The sequence below is a fragment of the Phoca vitulina genome, unplaced genomic scaffold, assembly GCF_004348235.1.
Source record: "Phoca vitulina isolate PV1807 unplaced genomic scaffold, GSC_HSeal_1.0 scaffold20, whole genome shotgun sequence".
NCBI classification, from domain to species: domain Eukaryota; kingdom Metazoa; phylum Chordata; class Mammalia; order Carnivora; family Phocidae; genus Phoca; species Phoca vitulina.
In genome coordinates, this window is record NW_022589723.1 from 10,427,349 (window position 1) to 10,445,182 (window position 17,834).

Below are 17,834 nucleotides of genomic sequence, written 5' to 3' on the forward strand. Positions count from 1 at the left end.
GGGCCCGGGAATTTACATTGGTTCAAGCTCCTGGGTGCATCTGATGATGATCCCTGACACCAGACAAACTCCGGAGGCACTTCCAGCATTAGAGGAATATAGGATTTTATGAAAGGTGCACACAGCCTTTAAAGAACCATTTTTTTCCCTACACTTTTTCTTAGAGGAGTCATGCGCTTTTCTCTCTTCAGAGATGTGACAGAATCAAGGACAGTGCTTGAGGATGGCGAGCAGATGACCACTCACCCCGTCGGGTACACACCCCTGGGGCTGCCGAAAGGCTCGGCTGTGCGGTGGGGAAGCCCAGAGCCACAGCGGGCATGCTGCGGACACCCACCCAGCGTGGGGGGCATCACAGCCTCCAGAGCAGCACACTCAGTGCGTCAGGCTGAGCCAGCCTTCCTCCCGGGGCAGCTCTGGCCCCAGTGACAGTGGACACTGGCTTCTGTGCCTTAGGCACAGGGTGACTAGCGGTGGCATCTCAGCACCCTAATGGTCCCACCAACACCACCTCTCTGGCTCGGCTGGCTACACTCTCCTTGTCCTAAGATAATAGCAGCTTCCAGGTGGTGAGTGCACCGATCCCTCCCTGTGTGCCCCGCAAGCGAGGTCACACTGGAGCCTCACAAGCATCCTATGCCATGACCTTACTAGCTCTATTTTACAGATTAGAAAACAGGTTTGGAAAGGTTGAATCATCTGCCAAAGATCCCAGAGTAGCAGTCAGAATCTAAACAAGCATACTGATCTTGAGGCTCTCTTCTTAACCTTTTCCACTTTCCATTCCCTAGGGCACCTGGAATGGAACCTCCCGCACCCCCACCTTCCCTTAGAGAGGAGAGAGCAGGAAGGGTCCCCTGCTGCCCAGCGTGTCTCCTTGGCTCACCTTGGCCAGCCTCGCTCGCTTGATGAGGTCGTTGAGTTTGCGCACGGCCGCCTTCTGGGGAAGGCTCTGGATGTCTCTGAAGAGGTCCTGGGCCTCAGCCTCGAAGAGGCGGCGGTTGTCAGTGTTCTGTAGGGGCTGTGCCCAGAAGGAGCCGATGTAGACACGAAGCACCTCGGGTGTGTTGATGACCTTGCCCAGGGACCACATGAGGGCCCCATAGACGCGCATCAGCTGCTGTGTGTCCACTTGGTCGGCCTTGTTCAGCACCACGCGGATCTTGTCATCCTGGCCCCGGAAGGCCTTGATGGCCTCTGAGAACTCATCTGAGATGTCCAGTTTGTGAGCATCGAAGAGCAGGATGATCCTGTCCACGCGCTCCGCGAACCACTGCAGGACCTGGCAGAAGTCATAGCCTAGATGGAGAGAAGGGCACATCAGTGTGGCTGATGCTCAGGGCTGGGGGCGTGCTGGTGCGCTGGCGGCTGCCAAGGACAGAGCGCCACCTCCAAGGACGCAATGGAGGCCTCATGGCCTGCAAATCACTTCAGATGAGCCCCCTAGGGCTGGATGCATTCAGGAGTTAAAGCTGAGGATCCCAGGAGCCCTTCCCTGGGGAGAAACAGGGCCTGAAAAGGTGTTCATGATCATTCTGATTGGGCATCACTTACTTCTGGATCTGTGATTTCATTTAGTCCCCACGAGTATCTTACTTCCCCTGGTACAGTCCTTGGGATTGATGGCAAATTTGATCAATGGCTCTGTAAAACCACAGGCCCTGGGTCAAAAGCTTTCCCTTCTGCCAAAGGCTCGCTTTTCGGAAAGTAGCAGAGGTAGAGAAGGAAGAAAACTCAGGGGTCGCTTGGGGTTGTGCCCAGTAAGCACAACAAAAGAGGAACTGTCTTCTCTTATGCTAAGTGTTTAGGGGTTAAGGAGGCCAAATGATGACCTGCCCCAAAACTGTGACCAATATTTATCATTTGGACTATTTATATCTTAAGTAAGTTGTAAATATTTTTAAAAAATCATGTCTCACAGCCATTGTGTGAAGTGGTCTCTTGCCAATTTCGTTTTAAAAAATGGCCAGGCCCACAACAAATTGTTTAGTTTGCTTTGGCTGCGTGCCAATATGCTCCAAATCATGCAGCTCTGTAAACACTCCTCACCGGCCATGGTCAAGGCCTGTTTCGGGCCTGCCCCTGGGGAGGCAGAGGCCCGCGGAAAGCAAACAAGAGAGGACCAGTCCCACAAGGTTTATTTTTAATCTCTAGGCTATGACTGATTAGCTGTGGGCTCAGGCTCGGCGCAGCCCAATTAGAGCCAAGATGGTACCTTTCGTGACTTCTACTTTAGTCCTATCACCCCTTTTTTATAGATCTTGAGAACTTCCAAACACACATAAAGGTCTAGAAAATAATATGATGAATGCTGATATACCCATCACATAACTTTAATGAATTTTGACCTTTGGCCTTATTTGCCTCAGATGCTTTAAAGAATTTAAGTGTACTTTATTTATATAACAAAATTCCATATAGCAGTGAGGATGAATTAGATTTTCACTTGTCAACACAGGCAAATCTCCAAAAGACTGGTGAGCGAAAAGTCAGTTTCAAAAGGATATGTCCCGCATGATAACATTCACATAAAACGTTAAAAAAACAAAGCAATACTCAAGAGCCAATAGATACATACGACAGCACAAATACAAAAATATTAACGCTAATTTTGGAATACTGGTGAACTCTGAGGGTTCTACGGTAGATGAGAAAGCATCTAGAGAATGATCTATTTTCAAAAATAAAGGGGGTCGAGGGACTAAAGTTTCCATAAATTTGTAGAACAGGTGTAAAGGGAGTAGTTGAAGAACAAAAGGATTTAGACACAATTTTAATAAAGAACACGAAACATTCCAAAAATGCTGAAATCCCCTGTGGACCCCTCCCCAAGCACTCTCCCCAGAGGAAAGCACTGCCCTTGAACATGGTGTTTATCGTCATTACATGTTTGTGTGTTTCCCGTTCATACTTCTTACTTCTCTATTCTGTCTCACCGTGGCACTCCCTGATTCCTTGGGGACAAGGTGGGCAAAGGTAGTTGTCAGTGTGGGCCAGAGTTTATTTTCATCACGATCAGCAGCCAGGTGAGAACAGAAGAAAATCAAGACCTGTTGCATGGGGTCGCACAGCAGTATGTAAAGATTCAGAGTCCAGATTTCACTCTGAGTTCTGTCCCTGCAGGGCCAGAACAAACTGCCTCCGAAGGTGCTTCTGTCATTCCAGACTGATTTGGGTCCATCAGATAGTCCCAGACCCTGAGTAGGAGATCCTCAGCAGATGAATGATGGCTCTGTGACCTGGGAGCCAGGAAGATGTTTTAGAACTGACCACCCGAAAGACCTGCGTGTGGACACTGGAGTGGACATGAGTTGAATTTGCTGGACACCTTTCCTATTGGACGAGGGGTCCCGTGTGGGCCATAGATGCTGAAGGTGTAGCAGACAGTCCCTTACCCTACTCATTGCCAGGTTGGGGTACAGACAGGTGATCTAGAACCAGAGAATCATCTCCTCCCACCAGACGGGGGTATTGAATCTTGAGGGAATGATGCAAAGTTATAGGGAAAATGAGAATTAATTTCTTTTTCTTTCTTTCTTTCTTTCTTTCTTTCTTTCTTTCTTTCTTTCTTTCTTTCTTTCTTCTTTCTTTCTTTTCTTTCTTTCTTTCTTTCTCTTTCCTTCCTTCCTTCCTTCCTCCTTCCTCCCTTCCTCCTTCCTTCCTTCCTTTCCTTAAAAAAGATTTTATTTATTTGAGAGTGAGCGAGTAAGCGAGTGAGAAAACTATCGGGGGGGAGGAGCAGAGGGAGAGGGAGAAGCAGACTCCCAGATGAGCAGAGAGCCAGACTCGAGGCTCAATCCCAGGACTCTGGGAACATGACCTGAGCCCAAGGCAGATGCTTAACCGACTGAGCTGCCCAGGTGCCCCGAAAAATGAGAATTTCCTCATGGCAGAGGTACTGAATTGAGAGTCCAGTGGTGGTGGCTTCCTAACCTAGTTTTTGAGACTAGCTTTCCAACCTATCCATTAATTCTGTGAACAACTGGATTTTCTGGGGGCGCCTGGGTGGCTCAGTCGTTAAGCGTCTGCCTTCGGCTCGGGTCATGATCCCAGGGTCCTGGGATCGAGCCCTGCGTCGGGCTCCCCGCTCTGCAGGAAGCCTTCTTCTCCCTCTCCCACTCCCCCTGCTTGTGTTCCCTCTCTCGCTGTGTCTGTCAAATAAATAAATAAAATCTTAAAAAAAAAAACGAAACAAAACTGGATTTTCTGAAAATTTCCTTTTCGGCTTACATCAGAATCAGCTTCTCTGGTTTGCTACCAAGAACCATGATTGGTGAATAATTTTCCCCACAGCAGAAATACTCTTACAATCAGTGCCAAAAGACATTTGGCACCCCCATCGCTGTCAGCACCCGCACATGTTCAAATTCAGCCACGGAGACATGAATCTCTTCCTCCAAGGACCACCCAGGTTAAGTGGTGGGCCTCGACAGTATCCGTATTTAAACTTTCACTTAAATTTGGGTTTCTAATAGTTATCTTAAATGTCTTTTTAAAAGATGTCACTCCAATGCTTCATTGAAATAAAAAAGTTAGTGGGAACAGAGCTGCCAGATATGTTTACTATAAGTGAGGTCATTACTCATCTCTGGAGGAATGGCCACATGTCTATATTTTCTTGTTTTAAAGTAACTAGGGGGCGCCTGGGTGGCTCAGATGGTTAAGCGTCTGCCTTCGGCTCAGGTCATGATCCCGGGGTCCTGGGATCGAGCCCCGCATCGGGCTCCTGCCTCGGCGGGGAGCCTGCTTCTCCCTCTCCCTCTGCCTCTTTCCCTGCTCATGCTCTCTCTCTGTGTGTATCTCTGTGTCTCAAATGAATAAATAAAATCTTTAAAAAAAAAAAAAAAAAAAAAAAAATACTATTAAAGTAACTAGGAGAACTTAAAGTTTAAGAACTACAGGTAGATATAACTGTGTTGTTTGTCATTGAGCAGGTGTAAGGAATTATTTGTTACACATTAGGGAGTATAATCAAAGGTAAAAAAAAAAATCACCAAGTATCTCAGGAGAAAGTAAAGAATTACCACAGCTGGGAGAGGTTGGTGTGCTCATTTTTTTTCATACACAGTTGTTGTTATTAGTATTTTACCATTTTAACCATTTTTAAAAAAGATTTATTTATTTTAGAGGGGGAGGAGGGACAGAGGGAGAGGGAGAGAATCTGGAGCAGACTCCCCACTGAGCACCAAAGCCGACGTGGGGCTCAATCTCGCAACCCTGAGATCAAGACCTGAGCCAAAATCAAGAGTTGGATGCTTAACCGACTAGCTACCCAGGTGCCCCCCACTTTAACCATTTTTAAAGTGTACAATTTATTGGCATTAAGCACATTCACATTGTTGTGCAATCACCACCATCTGTCTACAGAACTCTTCATCTTCCCAAACTGAAACTAAGTACTCATTAAACATTAACTTCCCCTTCCTCTCTCCCCCAGCCCTGACAACCACCATTCTATTTTGTCTTTATGAATTTGACTACTCTAGGTACCTCATGTTACTGGAATCATACAGTATTTGTCTTTTTGTGACTGGCTTATTTCATTTAACACAATGTCCTCAAAATCCATCCGTGTTGTAGAATTTGTCAGAATTTCCTTCATTTTTAAGGCTGAACAGGTCTGCTCAATTCTTATATCTTCATGATATAAGATAGGCACCCAAGTAGTTATCTACCAAAAAGTTCCAGCTGATTTTAAAGAAATGATTTAATTTAATGATGTTAGTCTGTCTGCTGAAAGAAAACAGTGACTCAGAAGGATCACTGATTCTCAAAGTAAGGCCTTAGACTCAAATAAGGTGCTTGCCAAAGGTTAGACTTGCAGATCCCGCCCTAGAAGCACAGAATCAGAATCCCTGAGGCTGGGCTTGGTGGTCTGCATTTTTTAAACCTCCCAGATAGTTGGCGATGCCTAGTGGTATAAAGACCACTACTCTAGACAGAACACCAAAGCATGGGATGGCACAGATAGATCTACATTACTATTGGTCTAAACACATCTAAAGTAGCTTCTTTTTATTCTAAAAAGTTACCAATAGATGGTTAGATGGTGCATCAAAGAACTGAGGAAACAAGGAATTTAACTCTGCTTTCATTTGAAGATGGATTTTTAAATTTATGAAAGTTCCCCTATCTTTGCTGATACTGGACCTTAGCCCTGGTGAGCCCTTCCCCTTTGGGGTAGGACCGAGAAATCTAGCCTAAATCCTCATCATTCTTCAAAATACCTGGACCTTGATTCAGTTCCATGTTACTTAACTTCCTTAAGCCCCAATTTTCTCATCTGCAAAATCGAGCTATTGAGTGATTACATGAGAAAATACTCTTAACGTGCTCAATATAATGTTAAGACTTAGTAAACTTTCAATAAATATAAACTTTCATTATTATTTCTATCTTCCAGGCTCCAACCCCTGCTGTATGTGGACTCAATCACTCCCACTTTTGAGCCCCCCAAGCCCTTTAATTATACTTTACACAGTGTATTATAATCAGGTGGATGTACGGGTCTCCGTCATTGGATCATAAATTCTTTAACTGCAGGGACAATGTCTTGCACAAGAGATGGTTAATAGTATGGGCTTTGCCTTGGACTTTTATAAGAGATATTCTTTTTTCAAGGCTTTTAAAAACTGAAACATAATTGACATAGAACATTATATTGTATTAGTTTCAGGTGTCCTAAGAGATCTATTCTTGACAAAGTGCTTCCAATTAAAAACAACAACAAAACCTGAGTCAGAAGCGGTTTCCTCAAAACAAGTGGAAAGCAGTGGTCAGATTTTTCCTTTACTCTTGTCCACTTAGGGATAAAAGATTTTTGGGGCTCACCTGCGTAACCCATTCTTATCTTGCAGTGGGGAAAGATCTAGGTGCTAATAAAGAATGGAGAAAGAACAAAATAGACAATTGCAGTGAAATTTATTGATGGTAGCATAGCTGAATTTCCTCATTCAAGAATTTCTGAGAGAATACTATGTGCTTATACACATGATCTTCTACTATCAGATCATTACTCATAAACTCATATAATCAGTGGTTTTGTTCACTGAACTTGTGAGTACAAGTTATTTAAGATAGTGTACATTATTAATGATAGGGAACTCTATGATCAACTTGTAAAGAGGGCCATGAATAATTCTGCTTTAACAGTAAGTATAAGGGTGATCAAAATTGGAAAGTTACAGACAATAATAATAATGGCTAATGGTAATAATATGCTTACTGAGGCATTGTTCTATTCAGTGTACAGACATTAATTTATTTAATCTTCATAAGTCTGGGGGTGGGTACTATTAATGTTTTCATCAACATTACTGTTTTTGCAAATACATTATTTTTATACCGTGTAAAGTTAATACAAATTACATACGATTAGAAACAAGGTGGTAACTAGGTAAGGTGATGGATGTGTTAATTAGCTTAATCGTAGTAATCATGTCACTGTATATGTACATTAAATCGTGTTGTACACCTTCAATATACACAAATTTTATTTGTCAATTATGCCTCAGTAAAGCTGGGGAAAAAAAAGAAAAAGAGTATAAGCTTTGGACTCAGGCTGCCTCAGGTCTAATCCTGGCTCCATCACTTACTAGTTCTGTGAGCTGGGGCAAGTTACTTAACCTCTTTGTGCCTCATTTCCTCATCTGTAAAATGGGGCTGGGCGCCTGGGTGGCTCAGTTGGTTAAGCAACTGCCTTTGGCTCAGGTCATGACCCTGGAGTCCCGGGATCGAGTTCCACATCGGGCTCCTTGCTTGGCGGGGAGTCTGCTTCTCCCTCTGACCCTCCCCTATCTCATGCTCTCTCTCTCTCAAGTAAATAAATAAAATCTTTAAAAAAAATAAAAATAAACAAAATGGGGCTAATAATAGCATCCACATACCTCATGGGGCTGTGGAATTAACAGATGAGAAACATTTGAATCATCCTGACATCTAGAAAGCTCTCCAAAATGTTATCTACTGGTTATTTAAAAAACCTTTGCAACGGGTGCATGGTGCGAGTGCAGTAAATGTTGAAGGATGCCTGGCTGGGGCCAAGTATAGTCCGCAGCCATGGAGAAAACACAATTAGGGTAAAGGTGACAGCGCTAGGATGCTTGAGCCAAGTGAAACAATCAGCGCTCAGAAGATAGCTAACAGAAGATACGACTTAGCAGAGAACCGCCCATATTTTATAAATAGAGCTGGTGGACCCTCAAAGGGTGAAGCTCTACCAGTTGGTCCTAAAGACCCTGGGTTGCTCCTAAAATAAAGCTATGATTCTAATCACAGATACTTCCTGGCTTATAAAAGTCCTGTGCATAGCCATACTGGCTGGGATAACCAGGGCATACATTGTACCCAGTGGGAGGAGAGTAATGAATTTTCCCAAAGATGCAGTTACAGAGGGTGGTCAGGTCTCTCTTACCAGCTTGCGTTCAGTCACACTGTGCTAACTGGGTCTGTGACAGACCTACAATTTCAAGTGGAAACCAGTGGCCCTGAGACTGAATGTGGCCCTCGGCTGCTGTTCTGTTTGGCCTACAGCCTACACAGTGTCATTACATTTGGAGTTGCCTGTTTTTGGTTTTTTTTTTTTTTTTACAGAGAGAGAGCACAAGTAGGCAGAGTGGTAGACAGAGGGAGAAGGAGAAGCAGACTCTCCGCTGAGCAGGGAGCCCGATGTGGGGCTCGATCCCAGGACTCCGGGATCATGACCTGAGCCGAAGGCAGACGCTTAACGACTGAGCCACCCAGGCGCCCCTGGAGTTGCCTGTTTTTGGTCCAGACACGCTCTGTAGTTCTAACAGCCCATTCCACCTGCTGCTCACTTCTGAGAGGAATTATCACAGACTCTGCCTCTGAAAAGTCACCTCCTGCTCCTGGGCTCCCACTGGGATCTAATAGCTCCCCAGAGACCTGAACCATCTGAGGTCACAGCTGTGTCCCCCACTGGGCCGTGAACACCCAAGGGTAGGGGCCCTTTTTACCCTGCTCCTTACAGCACCAAGATAGTGGTCACCAAGGGCAGGCCTCAGTACACGCTTCCTGAAGGACTGAGTGTTTTCTGTGGAAAACTGTGTTCAAAATTCCCAGAACTGGCTTTACACAAGCTTTTGGAACGCCTCTCTCTGGAATTTAGAAGTACACTCAACATTTAGAAATGTAACAATACATTTCAAACACAAAAGTCAAAATGGATTAATTAATAATTATCAAATGCCTAGGATGTGCTTGGAATACTTGCTGAGGGACATACTTCTATAAAACAAAGGCTGCTAGCTTTATCCATACTAACCCCGAACTGGAAACATTCCAAATGTCCCTCAACAGGTGAATGGATAAACTGTACCAGTGGACTAGTGCTCAGCAATAAAAGGAATGAGCTACTGACGTGCGCAGCCCACGCGGGGCCATCTCGGGAACACCAAGCCGAGTGAGAGAAGCCAGACACTAAAGAGTACGCACTGTAGGATTCCATTTATGTGAAATTCTAGAGCAGGCAAAACCAAGCTACAGGGACCAGGAGCAGGCCAGTGGTTGCCTCTGGCTGAGGGTGGGGCTGGGACTGACTGCAAAGTGGCACGGACAAAGAAGGAACTTCTCAGGGGGATGGAAAGGTTCTATTTCTTGATGATGGCGGTGGGTGCACTGGTCAAAACTCACCAAACTGGACAATTAAAATGAGTGCATTATTATGTTCTACTTCAATAAGAATGACTTTAAAAAATTAAAAAAAAATTAGAAAGAAAAGGAAATGAAGAGAGAACGAACTCAAGGCTGCTAAACTTGTTTGAAGATACACATCTCCACAAACTGCTGGATGGACCAGGAAGTTGAAATCTGTTCATCAAGGGGAATATGTAGCGCATTTGGCTGGGTAAAGAGTTGAATGCAGCTAAAGCAGGAGCCCTAGGCTTTAGTCGAAATCAGCCTTCCCCAAAAAGGTTAATGTAAAATTTGGCTCATCCACTGGAACTTTGAGAGTTGTGTAATTTCACAAATGTCCTACCTTCTAGCCAAGGTGATAAGTGAGTCTCCCACAGTGATGATCAGGGATGAGAATGCTCTGAGTTTGAGAATCCGTTCTAGCTAGGGCGAATGCACCAGAGCCTAGGGTACATACACACCTGGGTGTGTGTGTGCACATGCATGCATGTGGGGTAGTGCATGTATGCTTGTATTAATGAGTATGTATGGAAGGCACAGGAATCCACATCATAACACACTTGTCCCCATGGTGCTCAATGTATTTTTAAAATTTATTCATTCAATTATAGACATCTCAGTTCTATTAGATCTAATGGAAATTTTATTAGTCTAGAACAAAACAGAGATGTCATCAGCCCAATTGGTTAAAAATGTAGTTTCTATCTTCGCAAAAGGACCCACAAGCTCTATAGCTTTGGGAGCTGAGAAAGAGAATTTGTCCTGTGGAAGATCCCAGCTTGGCATCCTGGCTCCACGTTCTGGGAACAAAGGGAGGGGGAAGGAAGGAAGGGGCCCCTTCCACCTAATCAGGGGCTTCCATCACAGCCCCCGTGGAAGCTGTGGTCTCCATCCAAAGGGACCCACCAGGAAATGACATCTGAGATTGTTGCCCCCTGGCTCAGGTAAATATAGGGTGGGGGCCTTGAGAAAACTAATTTGGCAGTCTGTTTTTAATAGAACAGAAAACAAAATGCTTAAATTTCTTCCCAGAGCCAAGTTGCTAATTACATGAGTTTTAAACAAGCTGTGTGTCAATAAAAGGATACAAGACAATGGAGTACCAGCCAGAATGGAGGCTGGGTTCTCCCTGCCCATGCCCCTGGCCCCATTCTTGGGGTGGATGAAGCCACTTGCCCAGTTGGACACGGTCCAAGACTCAGCTCAGACCTGTCCTCTCTGGCGGGTCACAGACCTGCCCCTTCTACAGCCCACAGCTCCCGTTTCATGCCAGGCCACTCAAAACCCCACCACAGCTCTTACTGTGCTTATTTGTCTGGGTAACCCCAGCCTCTCTCCTGGAGGTCCCTTCGGCATCATGTCCATCTTTGTGTCCCTCCAGCACCTAGGTGACTGTCCAGTGCAGACCGTCCAGAAAGACACCAAGAGTGTGCTGGGAGCACCTCTAAACTGTACTTCTTGTCCCAAGGCTCCTTCCTCTCCAATCCAGCTCTCAAATGTCCCCACCCCTTCTCAGAATTTGGAGATAATCCCCAAAACATTGAGTGCCCTGATTACTTTTAGAAGAGATGTTTGCAAATTCTCCATGACTAGCTCCCACCTTCCCTCTCTAGCCTTGTCTCAGGGTCTCTTACTAAGCCGCACGCTCCCCACCCCATAAACCACAGGGGCTCTTTGCCCCTCTTCAGAGGCCTCCTGCAGTCTCCTGCCTCTGCACCTTTGCCCAGACTTCCTTCAGCCTAGGATGCCCTGCTCTCTCTTCGTCTCCAGCTACCCTCTCCTCTGGGTCACTTCCCTCTTGGAGGCCTTCCCCCACCTGAGTAGAACAGACCCACCTTCCCCATTTCCTCCCAAGAGGGTCTGTGCTCTGCCACAGCTCATCCACTAAACTATAAGCAGCCCGAGAGCAGGGGCCAAGTCTTAATCATGCTTAGAACCCAAAAGCGCACCACAGAACACTTTGTACTGTCTGAATCAGGTTCCCTGTGATGTATTCTTATAGCACCAATGACTTTTCTTTAGTAACACTTACACTTTCCGGTGATATATTTATTTGGTGATAATAAGACAGAAACTCTATGAGGGCAGAGACTCGATCTCTCACTGTACACCCAGTACTCCGTACCTACTATTGAACAGAGTAGGTGTCCAATAAATTTGGGTTATTCCTCAAAAAATTAAAAATAGAACTACCATATGATCCAGCAATCCCACTTCTGGGATTAATTCAGAAGAATTAAATTGAAAAGAATTTAAATCAGCATCTCAAAGAATTATTAGCACTCCCATGTTTATTGCAGCATTATTCACAATAGCCGAGATAGGGAAACAACCTTAATGTCTTTGGCAGACTAATGGCTAACACAAATGTGGTTTAGCCAACCAATAGAATATGATGCAGCCTTAAAAAAGGAAATTCTGTAACATGGATGGACCTGGAGGACATTACACTAAGTGAGATAAGTCACTCATAGAAAGAAATATACTACATGATTCTGTTTATACAAGGAAATCTAAAATACTCAAACTCCCGTAATCGTAGAGTGGAATGGTGGTTGCCAGGTGGGGGGGGGGAGGAGGGGGATGGGAAATTACTAAGCAACAGGCACAGTTTCAGTTAAGCAAGAGGAGTAAGTTCTGCTGTATGACACTGTGCGTATAATTAACAATAATGTACTGTGCACTTAAAAATTTAAGAGGGTGGACAGCATTTTAAGTGTTCTTACTACAATACATATGTACACATCAATGTACATAAATAAAATCTAAAACAATAAAATAAATTTGATTAATGAACTGAAGTGAACAAGAAGCATAACTGATTTTTAGCAAGTTAGAAGGCAAGGCTTAAACAGTGCTGTGAGTTTCTAAAAAAAGAGCTGTTACTAATTATAGGAAGTACAAATAACCTCAAAATAAACATCAAATATCTGGGATTGCTCAGGTATTAAATATACATTTTCAAAAATAGTCACTTCGGTTAACAATAGCAGCCACTTCAGTTAAACATGTGCGAGGAGTCCTTGTATTGTTTTCAGGCTGGGTTTACTTTGCAACTGGAAAAGGCTGTTTCTGAAAATGTGACTGGGGTTGGGTACAGAATGATAGCTCAAAATAAACGATGGCAGCAAATATTTACTGAGCTCTCTCAACATTCCTGCACTTTCTACCAACATAATCTCTCCTAATCCTCACAACAACCCCATGAAACAGGGGCTATCGTTATCCCTATTTTCTAGGTGAGGATACAGAGACTCAGAGAGGTTAAATAACTTACCCAAGGTCACACAGCTATTTCCTAGGAGAGCCAGGATTCACACCCAGGGACTTGCATCCCAGAGCCTGTGCTTTTATCCACTGCAGGGCACCACAGGTATGCCAGGATGGTGGCATTCGAGGTGATTTTTATTTTTTTCTTTTTGATCTTTTTAAAAGTAAAGTAGTTTTATAAGTGTCCTACAATAAATATATACTATTTTTGTAATAAGAAAAGAATAAGCATATTGTAAAGATTATTGGTCCCTATGTGACTGGGCTAACAATATCACTGAGGAAGGCTTTCCTTTTCTTCTATAATGGTGTTTAGCGAGGGTCTGGATTTCTAGCATTTTCCAGCCTATCACTATCTCAAGAAACCCTGAGGGTGAAGTACTGTCTTTGCAGTTAGTTACAGGTAACCTCTGGGGGAAGAGTCGGCCCTGGATCAGCTGTACTTGCCAGAGCAGTGGGAACAAGCTGGTAGGGAGATGAGTCACAGACACTCTGCTCCTGCTGCCCTCTCTGCTTCCCCTCACCCCAAGCTGATCAGATGCACAGGTGGGGTGCGGTGGGGGTAAGTGGAGGCGGGGGCAGCAGTGGGGTGGGGGAAGGGTTCCAGGCTCCCGCTGGGTGTGGGGGAGGGGCTGATCCTAAAGCCTGTCCTGGAGATCCAAGACTGCCAGGGAAGAGGAACAGGGGCCTCCCTACGGGCGCACACCATGGAGGGGTTCAGGGTGCGTTCACCTCAAAGTGTTCAGTTGGTGGTGGCCCCCTCTTGGAGAGTGTAACTGGCTACAAGAAAATCCCTGTGGTTGCAGAGCTCCCTGTCTGACTGTGCCTGGCCTGAAGGGGGTTTGGCCACTGAACATACCACAGTTGAAATAAAACCAAGGACCAAATCTGTCCTTGGAGGGGCTTGGTGTTGTTTATCCCCTATTTCCACTCCCAACTCCTTCTTCCTTTGGAATTTAGTTCAAAACTCTCTGAACGAATTTATCGGTGCCTGTTTCCTCCTAAAATAAACAAGCCAACCTCACAGCCTCTCTCTTTCCTCTGGGGCTGCTGTAAAAATAACAATGGGGCAGATGGGGGCCATGTGACCCCCAAGGCCGCTCACATCATGGGATCACACCATCCCGCACACAGGTGGGGAACAGAGAAAGGCTTCATTTGAATATTTAGCCTGATGAACGCCACGGCCTCTGGTCAGGTGACCACGTCAAAGGGGGAAATTGGGTTTCATATCTCGTTTTCCATCTCAGACTAAAAATGAGGTTAAGAAGCAAGTCCATTTAAAGAGCACTGGGCCCCGGAAGGAGACAGCAACACTGTGTGGCATTTTAGTCTCTTTGCCAGAGAGAGAGGTTGGTGAAAATTTACCAAGAAAATCCCCCAAGTTCTGGAGCCTGGTTCAGCCATTTCGCTTCGCTGGGCCTCAGTTTCTACATAAATCAGATGGGTTAGATGATCAATAAGAATTTTTTCTTTCCAGATCTTAAATTAACTATACTAGATATCAGCTAGTTATAGTACCAGCATAAGAACATAAAACCGCTCAGCTGGCTACAGGAATACCCAATGACTAATCTAAGGGAAAAAATTATCAAGTAACAAGTTTCATTTTACTCTCTTTGTACCACTGGACTCATGTACTATGGCACACAGGGCTGATTGGAAGGTCCTTGCATATTTCCACAAGGGTCTTTAGTTGCTCTGAAGTATAATTTGTCACCCAACTGCCAACACCTCTGTGCTGAAATTACCAGAGGAAAAGTCACAGAATTTGAGGCATTCAAGAATGCTTAAGAGATCATCAGATCCACCCTTCTAAGATAGAAGTAAGTGAATCCAGGAATCAAGTGTCATACACCTAGAGATTGCCCATTCCTCATTTTCAAGTGGGCGTTGTGTACGTAAAGCAAGAAAGCCTCTCACAATACATCTATAAATCAGACAGTCAGTTTGTACTTGTATTGGATTTTCTCGAGGCAAAAGGCCAATGAGACACAGTCTCCACCCAAGTGTGAGAAGGCTAAATATTTACAAACAAGGCTTCTACCTTGACAATACATCTTGTCATTCTGTGGTTCAGAAAGGCAAAAAGACAATATTTCTTCAAGCTACACTTTTCTCAAGAGAAATGTTAAACCAAGAAGGTGACAACTTTGGGATCAACAAACCGCTTGCAAGCAACTTCCGACCCTCAATACCCTGCCCTGCCCTGTTCCTCCTTTTAAACAATCCCAGTGTTGCGTGAGTGTTCTGTGAGCATTTGGACAACAGCCAGTCATGAAGACCAGGGCCAGCCATTAAGTTATTGGCTAACCCGCTCCTAAAGCCAAACTATTAGTTATTTCTGGGTTTATGGCACCGATGGAAAGATAGATCAAGTCAGTGGGGACCATGTGAATCCACATTGGGTTCTTTATTTAAAAAATGACTCAATTGGGGCGCTTGGGTGGCTCAGTTGGTTAAGCGTCTGGCTTTGACTCAGATCATGGTCCCAGGGTCCTGGGATTGAGCCCCACATTGGGCTTCCTGGTCAGCGGGGAGCCTGCTTCTCCCTCTGCCTGCCGCTCCCCCTGCTTGTGCGCTCTCTCTGTCAGATAAATAAAATCTTAAAAAAAAATGACTAAATTATTTTAGTTAATAAAAGTTCACATAGTTACCAACAGTATTTCAAAATGGTCAAATACCTCCAGAAAGGAAATACTTTGAAATATTTGTAAATAGGCAATGGTGCTCAACCACCCTAATAATAAAAATGAAAATTAGAATTATAATGAGATGCCATTCACCTATCAAAGATAAAGTGAAGATAAGGGGAAAAAAAATCAGTAATGCCCTGAGTTGGGGAGGATGTATTGTTGACAGGAATGTAAGTAGGTACATCTTCTAGAAAAGGCATTTTGGCGTCGGCTAACTCCGTAAAAAGACCACAATTCCATTTGACTCAGTAATTTCACTACTAAGTGCATCTTTTTTTTTTTAACTGAAGTATAATTGACATGCAATGTTATATTAGTTTCAGGTGTGAATATAGTGATTTGACGATTCAATACATTATCCAATGCTCACCCCAATAAGTGCAGTTATCATACAACGTTATTATAACATTATCGACTACATTCTCTATGCTGTACTTTTTACCTCTGTGACTTATTTATTTTATAACTGGAAGCTTGTACCTTTTACTTCTTATCAATTTCACCCATTCCCCGGCCACTTCCCCTCTGGCAACCAGACCCTCAGTCTGTTTGAGTTTTTGTTTCTTTGCTCATTTGTTTTCTATCTTAGAGTTCCACTTGCACACTACTATGCAAACCGTATATACTTGCACTGCGCGCAAAACTATATTCTGTAGCACAGTTTGGATGCCATCCATCAAAAGGATACCAGCTGTTAATTTGGGCACATCTATATGATGGAACACTCTAAAAGTCCTGACAAGGACCTGCTGCAACACTGACTGCTACGTGGAAAACTCTCAGTGCAGAGCAGTGTGCGGGACCCTCCCGCTCTGGGAGACACTGCAGACAGGGTTTGCTCTGGGAGAGGAACTGGGGGTGTGGTTGGGACACTCTTCACCATCTAACTTTCTGTAACGTAAGCTTTTCATCTCAAGTACGTACACACACTTGTGCAAAATGAAACGTGAAATGCTGAGTAATGGTCTGATTTGTGCTTTGCACTGTGATTTGGATTCAAGCAGGAGTGGTTTTGAGAAAGAGACTGACATAATCCAGGCGAAGAAGAGGTTTCTAAAGGAAACTGCGTCATGGCACATGTGAGAAATATCCCCAGATACCAGAAAGAAGATTATGGCAAAAAGAAGTGGAAACATGACGAGAGCCGGGGCCCTCGGCCACAAGAGAACACCTCCTCCGGGTCATTGTCTTTGGCAGGTTCACCCAGCTCCCTTCCTGGGCTGCATTCTCCAAGCATTCTTTCCACACACCTATTGTCAAATCCATCTATTTCCTTTATCCTCCCCTCTCCTTTTTTGGGTTCCTGGAATAGCAAGGTCCTTGTTGGTCTAAGTCCCAGGATATTTCTCATCTTCCATGGAAAGCAAAGATGCCTTGAAAGCGCTGCTATTTTCAGCATGTGTCCACGTCTGCCGGCTCCAGATGCCGGTGCATGAGACCCGACTTCTGGCCATACTCTGGGTCCTCTCACTCTATGCATGCTTCATTACTCATGTCTCTGGGGCACTTAAGCATTCACACCAATCATTCAGACCCTCACGAGGTCTAACTCTGTGAGGAAAGTACTCTTCTTCCCATTTTATAGAGGAGGAGACTGAGGCTCCCAGAGCTGGAGTAGCTTGCCCAGGTCACCCCGCTGGTAAGGGGAAGCACCAGAGAAATGGAAAAATGTCTCAGGTCAGTATTGCTCGGCACTATACTGCTCCACTTCCATCTAGAATCCTGCATTTACAATCTATCACTCCCACCCTCCAGTCTGGGGGGGTCCCCCATTGGTGCACAGTGACTGGGGGGAGAGGGCTTTTGCCACACCTAACAGTTGGGATGGAGGTTATATAACAAGAACGTCCTCGTTATAGCAGTGAACTTATTAAACATCTGAAAATGTAAACGAGACATCTTTTAAAAAAATCTCTTCTTTCTTTTTTAGAGGTTCCTAAAACTCCTAACTTCCAAAGAAGTACAGAAACGTTGGGGGGTGCTCCTCCATGGAGTGAAGACCCAGGCAGAGGAGAGCAGTGTCAGGCCAGGACTCCCTGTCAGATGCCCACGAGCTAATGCAACCATGGTCACCGGGTCACCCAGGGACCACTGTGGGGTAGTGAGCTCCGCTTCCTTTCAAAGCCCTCGCCGGGGAGGATGGTGGCTAGTCACAGAGCACAGCCCAGGGCTCCCGCCCCACCCAAAGACACCCCCTCCCTCAACTTACATCCT

The 17,834-nt window shown here is 44.8% G+C and overlaps 1 protein-coding gene across 1 annotated transcript in view; it reads right to left on the minus strand.

Moving 5' to 3' along the window:
* Positions 1-17,834, minus strand: part of EHD4 (EH domain containing 4) — a 78,875-nt gene that overhangs the window by 18,725 nt on the left and 42,316 nt on the right. The window contains exon 4 of the mRNA XM_032417274.1: positions 887-1,299. Coding sequence (XP_032273165.1) covers positions 887-1,299 — 413 coding nt within the window. The remainder of the gene's footprint in view (positions 1-886; positions 1,300-17,834) is intronic.